Here is a 24,852-nt window from a genome sequence, read left to right on the forward strand (position 1 = left end):
AGTCAGAGGCAAAAACATTAGAAAAGTATGGGGATAAAAGGATGACTTGATAAGTTAAATTTATATTTTATCAAGGATTCAGGAAAATTAACTTTTTTTAAAAAAAGCACAAATCCTTACTGTCTTAGAGTTTAAGGCAGTAGTATGAAGTGAAAATTAACATTCCTTTCACTTTAAAATATGAAAACTTTAAAAATGATTATCATTTGGGGGAAAAAAGACCCACAGTATTTAACATATGACACATGAAGATCAGGCAGAATTTCTTGGGCTAGATCCTTAAGTTATCATGGGCTCTGCTGCACCCACATATGCACAAAACAGGTTTAGGTCACCATCAGAATACAGTGGAATTTTAAGAATGAGATTAAATATTCCAAGTATACTACACTCACAAAATAGAAGTGATATTACTAAGAGCATGGATGTTAAGCTGTTTTAACCGTTTACACTGAAAATGAAGATTAATAGGATTTTTTTTAATACAGTGGAAGCAATTCCAAAACTTACTGCTAAAAAATGAGGGCCAAAATCTTTCTGAATTTAGAGTTAGAACTGTGCAAGCGGGCTTCCCTGGTGGCGCAGTGGTTGAGAGTCTGCCTACCGATGCGGGGGACACGGGTTCGTGCCCCGGTCCGGGAGGATCCCACATGCCGCGGAGTGGCTGGGCCCGTGAGCCATGGCTGCTGAGCCTGCGCGTCCGGAGCCTGTGCTCCGCAACGGGAGAGGCCACAACAGTGAGAGGCCTGCGTACCGCAAAAAAACAAAAAAACCCAACTGTGCAAGCAACGTATTGTGTGAATTTGCTAAATCTACTTGTGCTTTTTAATTTATCCAATTTCATCTTCAAGCTGTCAAATTAAATTTCATTTTTAAGAAACACTATGATAATTTTATTATTTTATAGTAATTTAAGACATCAATTATTTTCCCTTCAATTTATTTTTATTTTACTTTTTAAGATTTTTTTGATGTGGACCATTTTTAAAGTCTTTATTGAATTTGTTACTCTATTGCTTCTGTTTTATGTTTTGGTTTTCTGGCCACGAGGCATGTGGGATCTTAGCTCCCTGACCAGGGATTGAACCTGCACACCCTGCATTGGAAGGTGAAGTCTTAACCACTGGACCGCCAGGGAAGTCCCTCCCTTCAATTTAAAAATCCAAATCATGAAATCTTTTAGCACCTTTGATGGATAACAGGAAATCTGGCTTGTGATACATACTTACAGGATACAGGATGATGACTCTTTTTACTCTATTGCCTATATTCCACAGAAAATGTAAAGCACATTTTCTCTAATGAATACTTTTAAATGATCAGAGAAAAGCCTAAGTTTTAAAGTTTATGTACACTGTACTTCCCATCTTCGTAACAAAATCCAACCTTCACTACCCCAATTCCATCACATTCTTTTAAAGAAAAAAATCAGAGAATAATTTTTATTTATAATGAAGTTATTCTCTCTAGACTTAAACCATCAGTTCACTCTTACAACAGAGAATCAATTTAAATAACATCACCAAAATGGAACGGAAAAAAGAAAACAATCTGCGTTTACATATCAATTTCTTTGATATGTCATAATGATATCCAATTTCTCTTGCAACATGGTCCATTTCCAGTGAAATTCTCAACAGACTGTAAGCGTCACAGTCCTTCATCTTGACGTTTTATTCTAAGGTGTGCCGGGTGTGGCTCTTTTGATTGCTTTGGAAGTTAAACAGTCCAACAAAGATTCTGAAGAAAGGGCGACTTCACATGTAATCCATCCACAAATGACAGCATGCCTTCAGAGCCTCTGGTTTTTATAAAAGTCCCTTCGGAAAGTTAATTGATTGATGAATTAATTCTACGTTATAAAGCGAATCGCTGCCTAGACAGTCTGTGCCAACGTCCCCGACCTCCTCACTTCCACTGTTTTGTTTATCACATCATACAGCGATGGGAGTCTTATTTTGTCCATATTTTTGCTGTAAACATTGAGAAATATACCAAGGACAACTAACAAACCAGACCATACATACCTAAGAGAAAAAAAATAAGGAAAAAAGATTAATGTCAGAGTAACAATTTGTCATTAACCACAGAATTTGATGATGTCACAAAAATTCCTCAATGAAATAAAATTTTGCTACTGGGTACCTATACTAAGAGCACTAAATAAAACAGTATTTGTTTTATTTTACAAATAATATTTAGATCACACTAGATAGAATTCTATATTTTTAATGTTAGGTATATATGTAGGAAAAGCACTTTACAAGATACTAAATGTAGTTCATTTCTTTGAGGATAATAGCAAATTTGAAGTCCAACTCCTACCAAAAGTCTCAGAAGTATGTTTAAAGCACTGGATATGTAAACCTGCCAATGACCTACTTAGCCCCTGCAGAAAGAGGAACTAATTTACAGAAAACAAACAGAGTTTTCTAAAACCAGTGGATGCTCAAGTCCTTTATTTATGGCACAGTATTTGCATATAACCTACGCACAACTTTGTGTGTACTTGAAATCATCTCTAAGTTATTATAATACTTAACACAATGTAGATGTTATGTAAATAGGTGCTAGGTATTCATTGTAGTAATCAATGCCAATTCTCCTACTTTCTCAGGATGTGTCCCTTTTTATCTCTCTGTATTATACCCCGACTAGCTGGACTGCTGAATTGAATTCCTAAGAAGGCCATTGGCAGGTTTACATATGCAGGGCTTTAAACATACTCCTGAGGCTTTTGGTAGGAGTTGGACTTCAAATTTTACTTTATGGAACTTCCTGGAATTTTTTTTCTGAATATTTTTGCTCTGTAGTTGGTTGATTCAATCTGCAGATGCAGAACCCATGGATACAGAAGACCGACTATACATTGCTGAAATTTTATTTTGTGGTTACCTTTAAGCTCATACAGCTGACCCTTGAACAACGCAGGTTTGAATTGCACAGGTCCAGTTATACGTGGATTTTTTTCCATAAATATACAGTCAGCCCTGTGTGTGTGCAGATGTGGAACCCGTAGACATAAAGAGCTGACTGAAAGGGACTTGAGCATCCTTGGATTTTGGTATATGTGCGGGTCCTGGAACTGGTACCCCATGGATTCCAAGGGATGACTGTACATTGATAATTTCTAAGTCTGAATCTTCTCAATTACCAACGAATATAAGTTGAAATGATGCTAATTTCAAATACATACTAGACAGTAAAGAAAACAGTCAATGCTTCCACCGAAAACCACAAACTAGGAAAACCATTAGGGTACAACTCTAACTCAAATCCTTTGTGGGAAAAGACAGCAAATAAACTTAACAATTTTAAAAACCATATATGTATATATATAAAATTTATACATTTGCACCAGGGCAAGGGGAGTCCCTTAATCTCACCACATCACTCACATTCATTTATACTGGAAACAGGGTCACATGTGCATTGGGACTGGTTAGGCAATTTAAGTATACAAAATGATTTCTTCAAAATAATTACATACATTTCTGAAACAGCAGAAGACACATCAATAAATTTGGGTCAAGATGAAAAGGATTCTTTACAAAGAAATTAAGGCTGTTTAAGAGTAGACGTGAAACAAAAGTATCTAAAGGTAGAGAAACTTGTCGAATTAAAAAGTACTTACTGAAATGTGAATGGTTTGGCAAAGAATATAAATGAAAGTACAATGGTCATTCCTTTTCTCCCTGTTGTCACTGAAGGGAGAAAAAGGTTGGTTTTAGAATGCGTCTATTGTCTTGGTAATATTTCGGAAATAATTTATTTAACAAATATTTACAGAGCCTACTGTGTGCCAAGATCTACGTGAGGTGCCAAGGAAACAAAGGAAAGCGAAAAAAGAAGAAAATCAAACAGAAAGTCACTGCTTCTGCTACCATGGAATTTATAGGCTAGCAGGGTTACAGACATTAAATAATAGAGTTACATTTAAAGTACAGCTGTAATAAGTGCTTGATGGAGGCCATGAGGCTACGGAGGCACGTCATCCTTTAGGGAGACGTACTTAGTCTGACAGGAAAGAAAGGACTTTTCCAAGGAAGATGCGATTGGATTCCGTATCTTTAAAAGCAGCAATCTAAAGGACATCCTAGTGGTGGGCATCTCTGGGTAAGACCATGAGACATCTTTCCAGTCCTCTGTACACTGTCCTTCAAGGATTATGGCCTGAAGCTTTCCTCCCTCGTCCCACCCAGGTGCAGAGACGAACTCTGCACGTGGCTCCGGTACACCTTTCCACCATTAGACTGTGTGCTTTACTCAGTTCCTTGTCCTCATTTCCACAGACTCTCTAGTTCCTGGCACTTAATCTTCAAAGTGTGAATTAATGAATGAATACCAGATGAAGAAGCTGTTTTGGAAACTGTTAGAGCCCGATTCCCCAAATCTATTTTTCCTACTACTTTAGTAAAAAGACCCCTACTTTTAACTGGGATACCTTCCCAGCCTCTCCTACAGTCAGGTGTGGTCACGGGACTAAGTTTGGACAACGAAGTATGAGCAGAAGTGCTGTCTCTAGGAGTGTGATTTGTAGGAAATTTCCATAAAGAGAAGGATGTGTCTTTCATCTTCTCTCCACCTACCCTGTCTGGAATGAGGACGAGGATGGCAGAGCAGAAAGAGGGACTGGATTCCTAAGGAGCTGGAGCTACCATGCCAGCTTGGGAGGCACATGGCATACGGTTAAGAGGACAGGTCTGGAGCTAGACGGCCTCAGCTGAAATACTGATTTTGCAACTTACTAGCTGGCTGATCACTTGGCAAGCCACTTAACCACCCTGTGCCTCAGTTTACCCATTTGTAAAATGGAACAATAACAGCACCTACTTTATAGGATCATTGTGAGGTTAAGATGAATAATATATGTAAAATAGCTAAAATGGTACCTGGTACATAATAAGGGCTATGGACATGTTAGCTGTTATATTACCATCTCTGGATTTGTTTCACGTGAGAGAGAAAGACACCTGCCTGCACCTTCAACGCAAGGATTGCATCTCACATTTCTTTATACCAATCGCAGGGCTCATCAACACATACAGACTGATATGAGACTCTTTTTGAACAGCTACTATCTTACAAACAAAACTGAAACCCAAGCTAAGTGTATGCATTTGCGATCTTTCTTGACAGCATGAGCTGACTTGGAAGGTTGCTGATATGGCCCAATCTACAATTAAATTCCCTCTACTTACCATTAGGGATGTAAACTTTAAAAAGCAGAGTCATATGTGAGCAAATAAAGAGAACAGTTAGGAAGAAATATACTTTTACAGAGGGGGCATTTATTCATTTGTTTCATTTACTCTGTGGTATTAAAATAAATATTCCTCTAAAACCGTGAAAAATCAAAATCAGGTAAATGAGTAAGGTGTAAACGCCTTATGAATGTAAATTCTACAGATCTCTGACAGAGATGATCTTGTCCAACCCAATCTCTTCACAAAAGAGAGAAACGAGGCGCAGGGAAGAGGAGAGACTTACTCTCCAGGTCTCGTATCATTAAACGTCAGGGCTGGGACTGGGCTGCACCTTCTCTTACACCCCAGCCTAGCGTTCCTCATGGCAGGTCACACGGCTTCCCATCCTGATGGGCTTCACCCAGGGCTCTCTCCAGATGGGAGATACTGAGAGCATTTGTCATGTGGACCATTCTTTTGGCAAACAGTATGAGGCAGCAATTGGAGTCATCTGCTCCCCTCACTGGGCCTCACCTGCAGCCCTGCGCCTGCTCCCCTCACTCCTCCAAAGCAAAGCAAGTAACAACCTCCATTTCTCTGACATGCCAAGCAAAGTCCTTGCACAGAGCACGTGCATAATAATTATTAGTGAAAAGGGAAGTTCATCTGGTTGAGGTTCTAGAAAGTGTACAAACGAAAGGCCCCAAAACCTTTGCTTAAAATATACCTGTCATGTTTTAAGTGTAACAAAACTGTAATTTTCCATTATAAATTAATAGTGATTAAATACAGTATTCTTCCTGGAAGGTATTCATCCCATCATACTTTTTAATAAAAACATCTTTTAATGTACTTAAAGTTACTATCTAGATAAATGCATATATCTGATTTTAAAATTAAACCTTCAGGGCTTCCCGGGTGGCGCAGTGGTTGAGAGTCCGCCTGCCCATGCAGGGGACACGGGTTTGTGCCCCGGTCCGGGAAGATCCCACATGCCGCGGAGCGGCTGGGCCCGTGAACCACGGCCGCTGAGCCTGCGCGTCCGGAGCCTGTGCTCCGCAACGGGAGAGGCCGCAGCAGTGAGAGGCCTGCATACCGCAAAAAAAAAATTAAACCTTCAAATAAGAAATTCAGATCAATTCAATCAATTTTCTTTAGAATTTTAAAGAAATACCATAAGCCAAGGAATAAATTGGTGAAATGTGACAATATTCTTTCTTTCTTTCAAAAAAAATTTCTTTTTGGCTGTGCTGTGCGGCTTCAGCGATCTTAGTTCCCGACCAGGGACTGAACTCGGGTCCCGGCAGTGAAAGCACCGAGTCCTAACCACTGGACCACCAGGGAATTCCCGACAATTTTCTTTTTAATGACGAGCAGATGCTGCCCTTACCTTGTGAAAAAGAATATCAAAGAAAATTTAAATGCTTATTTCATAATCTAAGCAAGTATATCGTTCTTACCTGTTACAGCAAAAAGTGCACCAAAAATTTTAATCAAAGCCAGAACAAAAGAGATTCCAAAATACCCAGTGAGGGAAAAAAGGAAAGCATAACCATAGGTCCGAACTGGATCCTGCAAATATAAAAAAGCCTGTTAGAAAAATGCAAAACAAACCCTGAGGTATTATAAATGAAATAAAACTACAGATTTTAATCAACTTTCTGAGCAATAATAAGCCATTCAACAATGCAGTCAAGCAGAGATTCTGATTTAATGGAAAAATGAGGATGAAATGAAAAATCCCCAACTTCTACGTTATGAATAGTTTAAAAATTAACTTATAGGAAAGAGCAAGGATAAAAAATTTAAATATAAATCATTTCATTTCTGAAATAATTTCTGATTTACATATATTGTATTAAAGGAGTTATCAAATTATATAAAACAGTCTTTTTGGACAAGGGGAATTAGAAATACAGAGGAAACTAATTAATGGAAGATGTTTATTTTTAAAAATGTGATTAGTGTTTACCTTTGAACAAAATGTTACTGCAGGGCCTAATCCACTAGTGCATGTCAATCCCAATAAAATGTACACAAAACCGATTGAATACGAATACAAAACCTAGAGTAGAGAAAAATAAAGCGGAAAAAAGTGCTATTTAACCAAAGGTATAAAAGGAAGGTTTTCAATATATGGCTCAATTTCTTTATTTCATTAAATCTGTAGAGGAAACCATTTTAAAAGTAACATCATTGTTTCAATATGGCCTAATTTTCTGGAAATGATGGTTGATTCTGTTTATAAGTTTACACATTATTTTAGGTATAACATAACACAGCAGTACTAATCCTTTCATAAATGGTTACCTAATTATTCATTTTTTGCCTCATTTAATTACTGAATTCAAACCAGATTTTAATGTTGGGGGTCCTAAAAACATACACAAAACAAAGATACTCTAAAACTACTTATTAGACATGAAAAAACCCAAACATTAAGTTTGCAAGTACATTAAAATACAATGAAAATAAGCAGTATATGACATACCTATTGCTTAATTTCCCAGTTTTCCTACCGATCTTTCTATTACACTCCTTATAAGCAGAATCAGTGTCATCATCAAACTTAAATACCTGCTATGTGTCAGGTACTGTGCTAGTAACGCTCTATATGGATTGTTCCATTTATTTCTCACAAGCAACCTAAGAGACAGGCACTCTTACTCATCATTCCCCAATGTGCGGATGGAAAAACTAAAACTTAGAGATATTCAGTCACTTTCCTCAAATAGGAGAGCTAGTAGAGAACTAAGGTATCTTAGTCCAGAGCCTACGTCTTAACCACTGTATAACATTCTTTCTACCTACTTACAATTCCTTAATTCTCTGATCGTTATCTTATCTGGGGAGAGTGGTGATGATGATCAAGAAAACTCCTGACCAAGATTAAAGTTCCTATGTTCTTAGGGACGCTGTAAAGATGCCCCACTCTGTTGACTAAGTAACCAGTCCTACATATCCTTACTGCTGTGTGCTCTGTCTGTCTAGCAAGGTGACGGGCTACAAAACTAATGCAAACACAGCATAACAACCTTCCTATATACAAACACCAACCAGCCAGAAGATATATTGGAAGAAAAGGCATTATTTGCAGTAATAACGGCAAACAGATGAAACACCTAACAATAACTTCAATAAAAAATAACTGGAGTTATACAAAGAATACTTTAAAATCTAAGGGACATTTAAAAGTAACGCTTGAATAAAAGGAAAGTCATACCTTATTCTTGGACTGAAAGAATCAAGTGTATAGATGCCATTCTCCCTAAATTAATTTATAATTCAATGCCATACCAATCACAATACCAATGGGTTTCTAGTTTATTTGGGGATATGAACACCCAAGAATAACTACTGGTAGTAACATTCTGAAAAACAAAAGGAACAAAGGTGGCTAGTCCTAACAGACGGTAAATGTATGGTGATAAAGCTGCTGTCATTATATGGTTCTGGTGCAGAAATAAGCTTGAAAGAACAAAACTGTGAACCCTGCATTAGAATAAGATAGGATAAAAGAAGGTATTTAAAATAAAAATTGGAAAAGTGAATTATTCAATAAATGATATTGGGCAAAGTGGATAGCCATATGGAAGAAAATTTTTTTAAAGTTTTGGTTGGATCAAAGATTTAATACATAAGGAAATTATAAAACTAGTAGGCAATGGGCATAAAATTCTTAAATGTTAGAGTTGGAAAAGCCCTTTTCAATCATAATACATAGCTAGAAGTCATGAAGGAAAAGATAAGCTAAACTACATGCAAATTACAAACTTCTAAATGGAAAATAATACCAAATACAAAGAGAGAAGAAAAATGATGTAACAAAGCTTTTTTTTTTTTTTTTTTTTGCGGTATGCGGGCCTCTCACTGTCGTGGCCTCTCCCGTTGCGTAGCACAGGCTCCGGACGCGCAGGCTCAGCGGCCATGGCTCACGGGCCCAGCCGCTCCGCGGCATGTGGGATCTTCCTGGACCGGGGCACGAACCCGTGTCCCCTGCATCGGCAGGCGGACTCTCAACCACTGCGCCACCAGGGAAGCCCCAAAGCATTTTTTTTAATACGCCCCAAACTCCATAAATCAAAGAGGAAAAAATTTATCAAATGCTTGCAATAAGGTATCAGCAGTGATAATGGTATTTTACTTTTTACCTTCCTATAATATTTGAACGTACTACTTTTATGAAAATAATGATGATAAACTAGTTTAAAATTGCAATGCGAGTCTTCAATACCATAATTATGTCATAAAATTAAGTATATCGTCGTTTTTGAGTCTGTCTGATGTGAAGAAAAAGCACTAGAGCATTTACCATTTCTGAATTCGAAGCATTATGAAGTTTCATAGCTTTCTCTTGGACATTTCCAATGACGGCATCTGCACACAGCGCCAGGGAGATGAGGATCACACCTTCAAGAAGGCAGAAGGAAAAAATAACCTCCTCATTTAAACATATGAACAATAATCAAGACTTACCAGAAATTTAATTGGGCTAAAAAACCAAAATCAGACCTTAAATCACATTTGCTCAGCAAAGTTGAGTATTTTTATCCACAACCAGTTGTAACAGGCATGTAGGTGATGTTATTAAAAAAAAACAAAACAACTAATACTAATAAATTGCATTAATGCTGTCACCTTGTTGTGTTTCACAATCATGTCAAATAACATTTCTGCTTTTAAGTAGATTATATGTTTGAAAGAAACACTATTAAACAAATACAGAAGAGATTCTTAGATCATCTATTGGGATTGGTGATTAGTCAGTTAATTCAAACAATCAAAGGAAGAGGGAAAGCATAAAAAGAGTACCCATATTATTAAAATATTTAATTTAAAACACATAAACGTAATGCAGCTGTTAAGGTCTCTTCTTTGAGTATGGGTCTGTACTAAAATTCTGCACTTGCCTTTGTGCAAGCTGCATTCAGAACACACAGTCTCTACGATTTCCAAGTTGTTTTTAAAAAGTGCACCAAAAGCTTAGGAACTTGTGAAACAATCAGGGTACAGAGTCCTTTCATATTTTTATGCTTCCCCCCAATTTTTACCCACACTTAATTCAACAGTGATTTTATTGACTTGTCAAAGTGTTTAAAATTAACTTAGTTTTCACAGAAAGAATTCTCTCTTCAAACTCATTTTTGAATAACTTAAGTAACACTTAATTATTGTATAATTAAAATAACACATACAACTGAGATGAACAAATCTGGAATTCAACACACTCATACAAATGTGCACGTGTACCTGAGAAGCACGCTACTACCTGCAAGTATATAGGACACTGGCCACCAGTCATGGTGCTTTACCAAAGAAAAACAAAAACCAAACAAAAAAACGCAACCTTGGTTGTATCTGTGAGTCTGATGAGATTTGAAGTTTTCTCTATTTTTAAAAAACATATAAGCAATCAAAGGTAGCAGAGGGCTTCCCTGGTGGTGCAGTGGTTGAGAGTCTGCCTGCCGATGCAGGGGAGGCGGGTTCGTGCCCCAGTCCGGGAAGATCCCACATGCCGCGGAGCGGCTGGGCCTGTGAGCCATGGCCGCTGAGCCTGCGTGTCTGGAGCCCGTGCTCCGCAACGGGAGAGGCCACAGCAGCGAGAGGCCTGCGTACCGCGAAAAAAAAAAAAAAAAAAAGGGTAGCAGAAAAATGTACATGTGTATGCACTTAATTGAGAATTTTCAAACTTATTCTTCAATTTGACTTTTTATCATCTAGCTTTGGTATTTATTACCTAAATATACATTTTTATTCACCAAACTTGATTCTGAATGCTCTTTTCCTTGTTTCAAATATCAAATCTGTCCTCGAAAGAAAAAGACATGCTATTATCCAAGACTTGGAAAACAACGTCCCAACTCCTAAAAGGCTATATTCAAAGACATCCCCAAACCGTTCTGAACAATGGCAACAGCATGAAAATACCTGAACTGCATCTGAATTACCTCAATATTTTAAAGGAGGACATTTATTTGAATAAGTAAATTCTGATATATTCACTTCATACATCCGAAGTTTTATTTATGTCTGCCTTAAGTAACCATCTTAATAGCTAATCTAATCTCCTTCAGACAATACACTCATAGATCAGGGACTGTGATAAGCGCTCATCAATTATTCTCAATGATGAGGAATCGTTAGGTTCTCATGCCCTTAAAAAACATTCCCATGGAACTCAGAAAGGGTGAGCACTTGAGTTATACTGAGAAGTTACAGACCACCAAAACCAGCTGTCTCCGTCACTGTCATCACCCTCACCCCACCACGTGCCAAGTGCTTTCACGTTCATTATGCCAGCACCTCATTCTATCCTTCCACTACCTTTGTGTGAGGCAAGCTATTATCATTATCTCTGTTTTACGGTGAAGCACTCCTCTAAAACAGCTTTTCCCCTCAGTTTTCAAATATAATCTTCCTTTTGCAGTTGCTGACACGAAAATGAAGTGTTCCTGAAAAACCTAAACCATGTTAGAAACATCTGCAACTCTAAGCTTTCTCACTGAAGTAAGGATCACTCGTACTCCGGATGATCAAAGCTGAGAGAACAGACCTAATAGGTTCTATCAGCACCGTCTGTAAAAGGCTGGTTTAAAGGGCTGCTCTAAGATGCTGATCTGAATCCATTAACCTAGCGTGATTAACCAGGTTAGTAAGAAACATAGACTAACAACTGGTCAGGAACATTTTGATTCTTAGAAAGAACAGCAAAGTTGACGTAAATGATTTTCTTCATTACTTCATACTTTTTTTTCTCACAAATAATTATAGTTTGTACTGCTGATATATGTATATATATATTACATATGCTGCTCTTTTTGTTGTTATTTTGTTTTGCTTTGTTTTTCTCCCTGTTCTCTCAGAGTTCCTTTGAAAGAAATATTTTTGTCAGGTATCAGGCTAGGAAATGGGATGAAACTAAAATAATCTTATGAGTGACACTCAATAGTTTAAGAATGACAATACTGTATATATAATAAGCAATCTCTCTGTAAGGTCTTCAGACTAAAAACGAGATTCCAACACTATTTTTTATTCTTATTTATTTCTAAACATACTTTAATACCTATTCTCCTCATGAAAGATCTAAATTTAATTTACAAAATTCCACGTGGCACACCATGAGGAAAAGTGTTTATGGTGGAAGCTTTATGCACTTTAAGGTTATGACCACATTTATATTACACAGTTCAATATTAAAGAACAGCATAATTTTCTTTTTTTAAGCTAAAACAATGAAAAGTAAGTTTGCAAGTTTCATTTTTTTTAAGAAAATGAGAATAACAATTACTACTGTGATCCTCCTATAACTCATGTGTATATTTCCAATTCAGCTCATAAGAAATTGGTCTGTCATGTACTTGATAATGGGAGATTCTATCTAGGCACACAGCCTCTTGTCACGTCAAAATACTATACAAGAGTACTAAAAACAACTGTTATGTTTCCAGAGTTGTGATATTTTTACTACATCTTATATGGAAAGTCCAAAAGCTTTATGTTAGATATGAGAATCACAGATGCCACACCATCATTTAAAACCCTCATGAAACTGTAAAAATTCTTACTCTAAACCGAAACACCTACAAAATCTAGGAACACAAGTAAATTCCTTACCTGTCAGGTTGAAATTTGGTGCAACCGTGCTGTCGGCTAGGGTAAACCATATCAGGCCGAGGCTCATGCATAAGGCAGCACACACATCAGCAACATTGTAATGCTTTCCTGTGCAAAGTAAATGTAAGTCAACCGGATTATGCAATTACCCACTCAGCACAGTTTTAGATCTATGTGTTTAAACAAGTAGAGCAGGGCCTGCCTTTTACATCCAATGTCAAAAATGATCACGAGCGCTTAGGTCAAGGCATGAGACAGTCACAGAAGGGCTTTGAAAATCAAAATTACCCCGTGAGCACCAAAATGTCCTTATAAGTTAGATACGAGATCCTTCTTACGATAGTGAGTAAATATGAACATTTAAAAAGTTTGTGGAAACTAGTGCCTCTTTTACTTTATGTGTAACATAAGGCTATGAATTTTCTTACACTTCGTAAGTTTACCAAGAAACCAGAGTAGTCATTCAGGCTGTATATGTTTGCAAATACTATAGTCAGATAACTTCTAGGTTGGTGAGGATTAACTTATTTTAGCACATCCAAGTTTAAATAATGAAATCACATAGCGTAACTTTTTGGAAGGACTGTTAAGGAGATATTATACAGGCCAAGTCAGTTACGACGTGAAATGTGATTTTTAATAGGAAATTGGGATCATTGTTTTTTCCTGCGTGAACAGTCATCCTGAAATTATATGTGAAGTAGTTGACATACACATTTTCATTTTAAAAGGCTCTTTTGGGAAGGCTTATAATGCATAAAATGAAGTCAGGCTTTATAAGAACTTTGGTGATTATCAAAACATGAATATTCCTCATGACAGTCAGATGAACAAAACAAAAACTTGTTCCACTGCTTGTCGCTATCACTGCCTCCCCTTTTACTCCTATTTTCACATAGCTTGTAATTTAGTTGGGATCCTAGGGAGTCAACAGTCAGCAGAGCTGGTTAACAAACACTTGCTCAGCTTAAGCTTTACTTCAACATGGGAATCGTCCATTTGTATAATGGAGGTGGAGAGCAGAGCCCTGGAGAGTAGAAAAATGAAAGAACTGAAAAAAAGAGCTTTCCAGGTACTTCTGAGTTAGGCCTTCAATATGTAAATACAATATTTCTGGAAATGTAGTAGGTTCCAGATTAAAAGAATAAAACAAAATACTATTTTTATTTTTCCCCATCTCCAAATTACTGATTTCAGATCCTGAGGTATATCACAGAAGTATCGGTGTTTTTATAATAGCTTTTTTTTTTTAATGAGATATCACTCAGAAGTGTTACAATATCTAGACTGTTCATTAAAGATATTAATTGAAGTTTAATGTTTTTCCTAATGCTAGATGCCATAACATATCCTATTAATTTCAAACAGTATGAAAATATATCATTACTATACCTTGAATAAAAACTCCTCCTAGCATAACAGGAATCAATTTGCAGCACTTGAAGATGACTTGGGTAGGATAATTCAGGTAGCCCAAGGAAGTGTTTGATAACCCCATAGTACCCACAGTTAGAAAAGCTATTATCATGTAGGTTTTTCCTGGTATTCTGTAAAAGACAATTTTTAAAATCTTCATTTTGGGACCCAATTCATACTACTGTAAGAGAATGTGTTTACAATGTGTAAATTTCTAATTACTCTTCTAATTTCTGTTTAATATTTCTATAAATATCGGTAAACTATCACTATTCTTAAAGTTACAACAGTGTTAACTTGTATAAAAGAATGTTGGTGAAAATAACAATTTACCTTTATTTAATCAATTGTGAGAACTCTCAACTGTCTGAAAAAGTAGTACATTAGAGAGTTACTTAGATTCTTACTGAAAGTATAAATGCTATTACATTTAGGGTTTTTTAACAGTAGTTATAGCTACATATAAAAACCATCTTGATTAAATTTAGAAAAAAAGAATTGATTTAAAAAAAAATTTGCTTCTATAATGGGAAAAGGCACCTTAGTTAATTAACTTCTAAATTGTTGTTGTTTCCTAACATTCCATCTAGCATTAGGAAAAATACATCTATCCATTCTGCTAGAATAACCTGAGCAGAATTTCTCTAGAAAAAGAACATGGTGGTTTAAAACTCCAGACATGGTTTTTATTACCATAATGTCTTATGATTCATCTCTAATGCTGTAATTCTATAAAATGTTAAAACAATCCACTTTCAGATGAGGAATCTGACTCTCCTCATGATCCCAAATTTTCTACCTTGGGCTGTAACTGGATTTCCTAAAGGAGATTCTTAATTTGGTATCTTCATAATTCTGAGCTGGTCTTGTGAGCATACGCTCACAAGATACTTAATGGTCTAAGACAATAATCTTGTACATTGGTGCACTATTCATATAATTAAATTATGTTGCATTTTTAGATCTAGTTTCCATTTTGGGATTTGTGTTCATGTTTAAATCAAGGTGACAAAATTCCGCATTTTTTATACGGCTACATATAAGGCAAAATAATTTACTAGATAAGTTCAATTAAAATGCATCATTTCCACTTACGTTTCAATTTTGAGACCTCTGCTTACACTTTACTAACACAGTGGTCATCATCTAAAATCCATGTGGAAATAACTGGGCATGCCCGTTATGCATCAGTGTACAGACACTGGTTTTTATGCTGTCCATGGGGTTTAACTCTCAGTGGGGTATCAGTGAAGGAGGACAGCACCACTTCTCCAGGTAATGATAAAAGTCAGAAGAGGCAAATTTCCTCATCCATAAATTGCAAACAGTGGCCAGAAAATAAAAATTCGGTCAGAAGAATCACAAGATTAAAAAAGCAACACAGTAAAGGAAGAAAGAAAACCAGCCTGGAACTCAGGAAACCTAAATTCAAAAGGTTCCAACTCTGAGTGCAGCCTGGGGCACGAGCTCATGGAAATCCCAGCTCTCCTCCAGGTCTGCTTTCTTACTGGTGAAATGAGGTTAGATTTCATCATCTTGCCTCTAGGACTCTCACTGTTTCTATTTGAATACCCCAATTGCTTACTACTTTAGATATGATGGGAAAGTCGTAACTTTGATAAGCCCCTTAGCTTTTCAATTTGGTACAGATCTCCTTTATTAAAAACTCACATACAGTGATTAACACTGAAGTTACAAGATGATCTTTGGTGAAATATATACTTTGGAGTAATATACTTTGGAGTATATTTAGGGTATCCTAGTCTATGATGGGCTATATCACACATCACCATATTTCATCCTCAAAATGAAACAGAGAGAATTTAAGAAACTTCCCTGAGGTATTGACAGAATAGGGGGCAGTAACATGACTCAAATCCATGTTTTCTGACCCCAAATTCTGTACTCTTCAAGTACATGGATATTCATATAAATATAGGAAGAGAGAAAAACCTAAGCAAAGAATTTGACTTATTAAAGGTCTAAAGAGCAGTGTCACTTAAATAAATTCAGATATATATACACTCAAATAAATTCAGAAATAGGGGATTGGGCATATTTTCATTGTAATACACTTATACTTTTTCTAAAAAAGTTTTTAATGTGCCTTGGAATGAAAAGTTTTCAACTTCTAATTACATTTATTATAGGTCTATAAATTCTTCTACCTAATTCCTTCACTCATGTTTCAATCAAACACAAATGACTTTAAATATGTTATGGTTATGTGGTTTAAAGGTTGGGAAAAACATGACTGGAGGCTCACTCCCCATCTTTTGGTAGCTGAGAGGGAGTTGTATCTTTTTAAAATTTAACAGTTAGGAGATGCATCATCTTTGTGTTTTTTTCATTTAATAAATACAGCATTGGGTTCTTTTATTTTAGAAGCAATCAGAGGTCCAGCAGTTTGCAATACATAATGAATATATATGGAAGCCAGGCTTCCATATATATTAGTCCTGACAGACACATTTAATTACTTTCTATTCTACCACGTATGGCTAAGCTAAGTCTTGTAGAGTTTCAGAACATGAAAATAATAAAGAAGATCTCCTCAGATTCAAACGTTTTTAACATTGCTGCTATAATAATTTATTGGCAATAGAGAGGTTGAGAGGTAAAATTAGACACATGAAGAAATACTGGTGTTACTTATTTAAATATTTAAAATTTTATAGTTATTTTCATACAAACATCAGAAACATTTAAGAAAAAAAGTAGCTATAAAAAATTTTTATTTTCATTGAAGGATTAAACATTTATATCAATGAAGAATGTCAACATTATAGCTCCTTATTACATTTAAACTGTTCAATATATACGTGAAATATTCACATATTAGGGTCTGATATGACAGGATAACCACACTTAAATTTACCAAGAAAATGTTATATTCAAATTCCCAACCACCTTCTGATATGAGTCTAGGTTTTAATTGCATATTGCTCAATATGCCATTAACAATATTTCAAGATATTTCTCAAACCTAGGTGGTCGTTAATTTAAAAGCTACTGTCTATATAAACTCTTTTAGTTTTGACAAAAAGGAACATAATAAAATTTCTCTAATGGTCAAGAATGCAATTCCTACTGCTGGCCATTACAAACGTGAGGATGTTAAGTGGAATATATCCCACAAAACAAAACATTAACTATGCATTTCAAAAACCACTATAAAAATTGGTATTGATATTTCATATCACCATTCTTATGTAGTACCATCATAAATTTTTCAGTAATCACACCTATTTCCATTATAAAAACATACATGTACAACTGAATACTTTCTCCTATTTTAAGAAGATCTATCTTATTATTGAGTCTAAACAACATTTTTTTTTTTTTTGGCTGCGCTGCGTGGCATGTGGGATCTTAGTTCCCCCACCAGAGATCGAACCCGGCCCCTGACAGTGGAAGTCCGGAGTCCTAACCACTGGACCGCCAACAAATGCCCTAAACATTTTTAAATCTGATAACATTACACTTTTTTCAATTTATAATGGAAATACCATATTTAATATTTTTAATAAGTTGATAATACTGATAAAAATTCTTGGGTATTAAATGTTTTATTAATGGGAAATGTATATTTCGTGTATAACATATTCCATGTGCGCAAAAAAAAAAACAATAAAAATGAACTACTACTCGTGTACTTAACTGCCAAAAAATAAAAACAAATAAACCACATACCTTCTCCTTTTGTCCTGAATAAGCTGAAGCTCTATTAGGCCAAATATGGAGTAAAATGCAAACTGCACTAAAGTAAGGTACCAGCCATAGGGCTTAAAGCCCTCCACTGAAAATATTAATTCCTGTCAAGAGAGACATGAACACTGTTTAAGTCCCAGGGGCAGACCAATTACCTCACAGCACATTCCTATAAGCACAGCATTTTAACAGAAACCAAGCTTCACCCCCAACAACAAAATGCACAAAAAAACATCCAAACTGTAAGGCTTCTGAGAGGTAAAATTAGAGAAGTTAGGAGGCCTTTCCAAAGAAGTGACAGTAGATATCCAGGTATGACAATCAGCAGAACAGAAAGCAGGGGAGGAAGAACTAGGAAGCAACCCCCTCCTATGTTTTTTTCTTTTTTTAAAAGACCAAAATTAAGAGTCGCCCAAAACAATGAGGAAGGCAGCTGATTCAAGGACTCATGTACTCTTATAAAAAGCATATTTCATTAGAAGTCTATTATCTCAGGCCTGTTTTCCAATATTAAGATAATCAGTTCAAATCGATAATTAATGCTATTTTTTAGAATTCTTGTGCCATAGACTATATAAAACTTCTCCTTATAGAGAAATGGTTACTCTTCTTAAAAATGTTATATCATGAAAACAGTTTTTGTTAATTGTTAAAAAGCCATTCTTTTTTTTTTTTTTTTTTGTGGTACGAGGGCCTCTCAGTGTTGTGGCCTCTCCCGTTGCGGAGCACAGGCTCCATACGCGCAGGCTCAGCAGCCATGGCTCACGGGCCCAGCCGCTCCGCGGCATGTGGGATCTTCCCGGACCGGGGCACGAACCCGCGTCCCCTGCATGGGCAGGCGGACTCTCAACCACTGCGCCACCAGGGAAGCCCTAAAAAGCCATTCTTAATCTCATTAAGAAGTATTCTAATAAAGCTATCTGGCTTAACTGAATGCATCAAACTATCCACCAAATATATATATTTCAGCTGTATTTGAAATAAATTTTAAAAAGATGAAATTGATGGATAAACTTATGTTCGAAGAAAAACTAAACACAGCCTCTAAAAAGATCCTGAACTGAGTTTGTACATTTAGGATGCTGTGTAATTCCCCAAATTTAGATTTCATGTTCAAGTAAGTCTGTAAGTTATTTAGGACATTTCTGGTTTATAAACTATAAAACATAAAAATAGCTTTATTAATACCCTGGCACTCAGGTAAATATTTCACTTTCTATATTGCTAAATTTACTACAAAACCCCATTTTCTTTAACCTATTTTAATATCCAATTAGTAGCAATGCCAGTTCTCACCAAAGTGATGTTACAATTATAATCGGTTTATCTTATAAGAAACTTTGCACATATTAGTTGTAAATTAAAATCTCTGATCATTTATCAAATAGAAAAAATTTAATGAAATCTGTAAATTTCTAATTCATATTCCATTAAAATGGCTAACTTTGCTCCCAAGCTATTTGGTAACAATGGTATTTCGAAGGACAAAAGAAAAAATTTCTCAATAAGAGATCCTAACGTTTGATAAAAGTTACTATTTTGTATTGTTCTTCATTGTAGTATCTGAATTCTCATATCATCTTCTAGTACAAAAGTCAATTATAAATATTAAGATTTTAAAATTCATGTTGTTTTACACTAATACACCCTACAGCATTTTCAGAAGCTAAGGAATAGTCACAATTCTGTCTTCTCCTTTATACTTAGTTTTATATTTCATCTCTATAAAACAAAGGAAAAGCATACAACAATTTTTAAGATCACTCTGATTATAAATAATATCAGAGATGTTATCTATGTTTTCAGAAAACACATCACTTTCCTTTTCTTCAACTATAAAGAATTTCTCATGTTAGGGAGTTGCATAAAAAAGCAAAGTTGGTAACAGCTGAAAATACCCACTGATGAATTGACAACTGGTAATTAACGGTCCCCATGCACACATTCTGTTTACACTAGCCTGGGTCCTCATCCATCCAGCTCTTGTCTTTGAAAGTCAGGAATTTCCTGGTCAAGTGTTTACAACTATCCCATAAAACAATGCAAATACAAGACAAACTGGCAATGTTAGAAATGTTTTGCATAGGCAAAATCACAGAAAAATAAGGTTCTGGCAAAGTTGAATTAGAAGAGGAAACCAACAAGAATGAGAACACAACAGATGCTTCAAGAAAAGGATGATTCAAGTATTATAGGATTGAAGAGACACCCTTGGAAAAATAGAAAACATCCTGATACACTTTTGCAAAATGACCTCTTAATGAGCTCCAGGAATCAAGAGTGAACTAGAATGTGGCTTTTGTGCTATCATTCAATTTCATGTAAGAATTATGTTCCAAAATACCAATCAATACTTCAACCATTTTCTTTTAAAAAGCACATGGTGGGGCTTCCCTGGTGGTGCAGTGGTTGAGAATCCGCCTGCCAATGCAGGGGACACGGGTTTGAGCCCTGGTCTGGGAAGATCACACATGCTGCGGAGCAACTAAGCCCATGTGCCACAACAACTGAGCCTGCGCTCTAGAGCCCACGAGCCACAGCTACTGAGCCTGTGTGCAACTACTGAAGCCTGTGCGCCTGGAGCTCATGCTCTGCCACAAGAGAAGCCACCGCAATGAGAAGACTGCGCACCGCAACGAAGAGTAGCCCCCGCTCGCTGCAACTAGAGGAAGCCCATGCGGAGCAACGAAGACCCAACGTGGCCAAAAATAAATAAATAAACAAAAATAAATTTATATATTAAAAAACCCCACATGGTCGCAATTACCTACATTTTGCAAAACATAACACTTCATATTTTTTCATAATTTTAATTTTTTAAGATTGTCTCTTGCTTCCCTTCCCCCATGTAAAATATTTCACCTAAAATTTGGATCCCTGTTTTCAGTCAATTTAATTGTAAGTAAGTAGCTCTTTCCTACTACTATACTAAGAAACTCAAATTTGTGAATAAACTTGCTATCTTATAAAAGAAAGTATCTTGGACAAAACTATTAGTAGTGCCCATGTTGAGCTCATTTGTTATAAATAATTAACACATTATAAACAAATGACTAATTTTTTACCTGTATATATCCATAAATTAGGTAAAATACCAAAACTCCAGCAACACATATGAAAAATTGAGTAAGTTTGTTAAATCTGCTGAGATTTATGCCAAGCACTACAATATCATCTATCGACTTGATGTGTGGTGACATTGCTTGGGTTTTGGACGGGACAGTGATAGAAATATATTTCCTGGAGCTGTTGAACTTGAGATCCATTTTTCTTATTTTGCAGCATTCAGTGCTTCCAAAGTTATCTTTGTTGGTTTCCTCCCCTTTGTTCAGTCTTTCTTTTGCCTGCTGAGCCAAGCCCTACAGAAGGAAATAAACAATTAAAGCAAAACATTTAGACCATCAAGTAAAGTGCTATGCTCCAAATAATATCTCAAGTCACATTTGGAAAATTACACAGGTAAGAATTATTCTCTCTGGATAGTAATATATTAATTCTCCTATTCAAGCTTCCCATCCACCAAAACAATATGCTTAGTCTCCAAACACGACTAAATTAAATATACACCATTCTTATTTCCACAGCAACAAACTAAAAGCTAACCTTGTATTTATTTCATCAAAGTAAACGTGCCTTTATTATGTTTCCATTTGCAGTGAGGATATAATTTTTAAAGCCCACAATAGTTTACACATAATGTCTTCAACATTAAAGTCAATCTTTAATTGCAGAAAAGAGTAAAGAACAGCCCAAACTCCTACAGCTACCAAGACAATTGTAAAATTTATTTGCTAATAACATTTTAAAATAAAGTCAAACATCTGTAAGTTGTGCAAAAAGCTAGATTTGACCAAGATTATAGAAAGGATACTATGCTTTAGCAACAGCATCTCTTAGGCTAAAAGAAAACATTTTTTTCCTTTGGAGAAAAATCTCTGCAATTTAAAAAAGTCTTTGGTAGTTGTTCCATGGGTATAAAGTTTCAGTTATACCAGGTGAATAAGTTCTAGAGACCATCTGCTGTAGATGCCCTATGACACAGTGTCTGTGCTGTGCACTTAAACATTTGTTAAGAGGGTAGATCTCATGTAAAGCATTCTTAACTACACACACAAAGGGGACACAAGGACACTCCTGGTGGTGACAGACGTTTATTACCTTGTTTATGGAGATGGCATCACAGGTGTATGTATATGCCCAGACTCGTCAAATTGTATCTATTAAACATGTGCATTTTTTGGTATGTATCAATTATACCTCAATAAAGCTGTTTAGAAAAAAGAAATAAAGCTCTTGGGTTTGTAAAAAGCTGAAAAACACATCATTTTTTGTTAGTCTGTGAAAAACAATCATGAAGACTCCATAGATGACTATCAATTTATCTTTGGATTAATAGAAACTGAAAAGTAAATTCATGTAAAAGTTGAGGAAAGTGCAGAATTATGACAAACAGAACTTATTAAGAAAAACTTATCTTCCTAGAAAAGAATGTCTGTTACAATCCCAGTGGGAATTAAAATTTACACTCTAGTTGAGAGAAGAGGATAAGAATAATTTTGACAGTGAACTGTCTGGAAATCTTTAAAAAAAAACCCAAAACTGCCATATGGTGATTTAAAATGGCAAGAATTAGAGTCACCTCTTCATGATCGCTTCTAGTCTGCTGATTTACAGAGATTAAGTAGGTCTCCTTCCGTAATTTAAACTTGGGGTCAAGGCTCTGCCTACAACTTGTAACTAACAATACACAGGCATCAAAGAACATTTGTTGTACATGATACCTGCCATATTTCTAAATAGAAAACGTGTAATTTCAAGAAGTTTTACTGTACTTCCTTTCCTTTGCCCATTTCTTCTTTTACACATTGTTCTTGTTGCCCATGCTACGTTTAATCAGTGTCATCTCTGTTAAGACTTTTTAAGTCACCCTGTAGGATCCCCTTGGGATATGACTTTCTTTATAAAGCATGCCTTAAAAGACCTTACCTAAATGTTGTTTGAATGTAAAAGAAATAAAAAGGTTAGCAACTATTTTCCATACGTGTAGGCGTGGGTGTACTAATAAATAGGTGTACAAATGGGTGTACATTCTAATAAATCTGGCCCCATGTAGGTTTTTAAGCTTCCTCTCCCTCCCCTGCATTTAGAATGAAGTTTTATTAATCAGAACATCACTCGTCAGATCATGTGACTGGTGAAGAAAGACTGAGCTCTGATAGCCAATAACTGTGATCCTGAATGTCTGCCACATCCCTTCTATTTCAGGCATTAATGACTGATACCAACCATCATCTAAAGAAACTGGTCTAATGTCCTTGTGATGTAGGAAAAAATAAAAAGAAATCAAGCACAGAATTAAAATTAGCTTTCAAATTAAACGATTAACATTTTGCTTTAATTTACAAGTTCATGTAACCCTTGAAACTTAAAAAAAACCCCACAGGTGTGAATCACTGCCTAAGGTCTCTTCCTAAAGTCAACACAGACGTTTAATTACTTGAAGTTACAGATAATTGCTAAAATGCAATAAAAAAGTAGCATTTCTAGCACATATTGAAATTTAAAAATAAATGACTGGTGACAATGTTGATTTAAAATACCAACTGAAGTAAAATTTAATTTCTTAACCTATTCTTTCCCAACCTTTTGAAGAAAAGTCTCCCACTACAAAAAGGTAGAACATAAGGAAAATATGTCACTACGATGTGAGCACCTTGAAAAAAAAAACTCGGTTCTGTATTTTGCCACACTCCACATTACAATTAAAAGAATGTTGCCAATATAGCTAGGTTAACTGGACTCTGAATATTAATCATGACCTGTGGCGTATAATTATAAAACACAGAAAAACAAGATTCCTTCCCATTTCTTTGAACACACTTCATTGCACAAAGTTCAAGAAACTGTGTGCTAATTTTTGAAGATCAGTTTTTTTTTCCTAAGGGAGAAAACTAAAATTAGGACTTCACAGGTATATTAAGAAATTAAGTATTACAGATAACACCTATCTAAATTATTTTCAAAGGCTGCATCTCCCTCTTCCAAGTCCCAAACCAACCCAATAAGAAAACATTCGTCCCCAAAACAGTTCTTGACGTCTGATATCCTACTGTAGAAGAAATGCATATGCCCAACATTAAAAAAAAAAAATGTTAGAACGCCAAATCCTTCCACCTTCTTCCAACATTTCTTTAAGAAAATAAAACGGTGGGCAAGAGAGTTAAGCTGCAAAGACTGGAGGAATTTGAAGAACTACCAGTGGAAGTTCATGACAATTACTTAACCCGATGAGAACAATCACCTTGCACTGCAAATGGACAGCAGAGTACCATACAGTACCCAGCTGAACGCAGATCCCGGACGTAGTTCTTCACTGAAAACGCTGTTGTGGGGGACCCAGGCGACTGACAGTTGTCCAGAGGCCCTGGGGATAGCCTACCAGACCTTCCCATCAGGCCTGCAAGCCTGCAAGTACCGCCCTGAGCGAGCTCTCGCCAGACGTAGGGCGCAAGGGCGAGGACAAGCAGATGCTCCTCCCTGGAAACCGTGCCAGCAGGTTTCCGTTCCTTGTGAAAGGAAGTCACCCGCGCCCTGCCTCCCGACCTCATCCTTTCCCGCTCTCTCCTTAGGATGAAGATGGGCGGTGCCAAGGTTTTCCGGGGGGTGGGGCGGGGGGGGGGCTGCGTCACAAACACGGCGAAAGGCCCGGGGGGGCACGTCCACTCCCGAGCCAGTGTGTCACCTGAAAGGGGGACCCCAGCCCAGGGGGCGCCTCAGCCAGACGGAGCGTCTCCCCCTCCCCAGGTCCGTCGCCATCACCTCCTGCTTCTCCTCCTCGCCCACTCCTGCACGTTCCACCGCAGCCGCAGAGGCCTCGCCAGGTGCTCGTATCCCCGGCGCCCGCTCGCCACTTCCGCCTATG

At 36.5% G+C, this 24,852-nt stretch overlaps 1 protein-coding gene across 10 annotated transcripts; it reads right to left on the reverse strand.

Annotated features, from left to right (window-relative positions):
• Positions 1-1,428: 1,428 nt before the first annotated feature.
• On the reverse strand, positions 1,429-24,852 carry SLC35B3 (solute carrier family 35 member B3). Of its 10 annotated transcripts, none has more exons than XM_089918279.1 (12): positions 24,750-24,839; positions 22,089-22,197; positions 20,996-21,289; positions 17,913-18,034; positions 14,196-14,350; positions 12,804-12,911; positions 10,534-10,794; positions 9,499-9,596; positions 7,159-7,251; positions 6,647-6,758; positions 3,635-3,704; positions 1,429-2,027 (listed from the first exon to the last, which is right to left on the reverse strand). In XM_089918279.1, exons 3-12 carry the CDS (start codon positions 21,194-21,196, stop codon positions 1,877-1,879), a joined length of 1,371 nt encoding a protein of 456 aa, XP_089774405.1. In that variant the 5' UTR covers positions 21,197-21,289; positions 22,089-22,197; positions 24,750-24,839; the 3' UTR covers positions 1,429-1,876. The 10 variants fall into 10 exon arrangements, 9 of the variants coding, with proteins under 9 accessions (XP_089774405.1, XP_089774403.1, XP_089774406.1 ...); XM_089918277.1 differs by having other exon boundaries at positions 24,673-24,786; XM_089918280.1 differs by lacking the exon at positions 24,750-24,839 and adding an exon at positions 24,232-24,657.

The sequence above is a fragment of the Delphinapterus leucas genome, chromosome 10 (genome assembly GCF_059928025.1).
Source record: "Delphinapterus leucas isolate spDelLeu-1000000601 "Yukka" chromosome 10, BTC_Dleu_Yukka2, whole genome shotgun sequence".
Lineage (NCBI taxonomy): Eukaryota > Metazoa > Chordata > Mammalia > Artiodactyla > Monodontidae > Delphinapterus > Delphinapterus leucas.

Coding starts and splice junctions, on each gene's coding strand:
- SLC35B3 (XM_089918284.1), bottom strand. CDS start 21,196: ATGGATCTCAAGTTCAACAGCTCCAGGAAATATATTTCTATCACTGTC. Junction 10,795..12,803: donor ACCAAATTTCAACCTGACAG/GTAAGGAATTTA, acceptor CGCGGTACGCAG/GCCTCTCGCTGCTGTGGCCT. Junction 6,759..7,158: donor CAGTAACATTTTGTTCAAAG/GTAAACACTAAT, acceptor TTATATTTGCAG/GATCCAGTTCGGACCTATGG.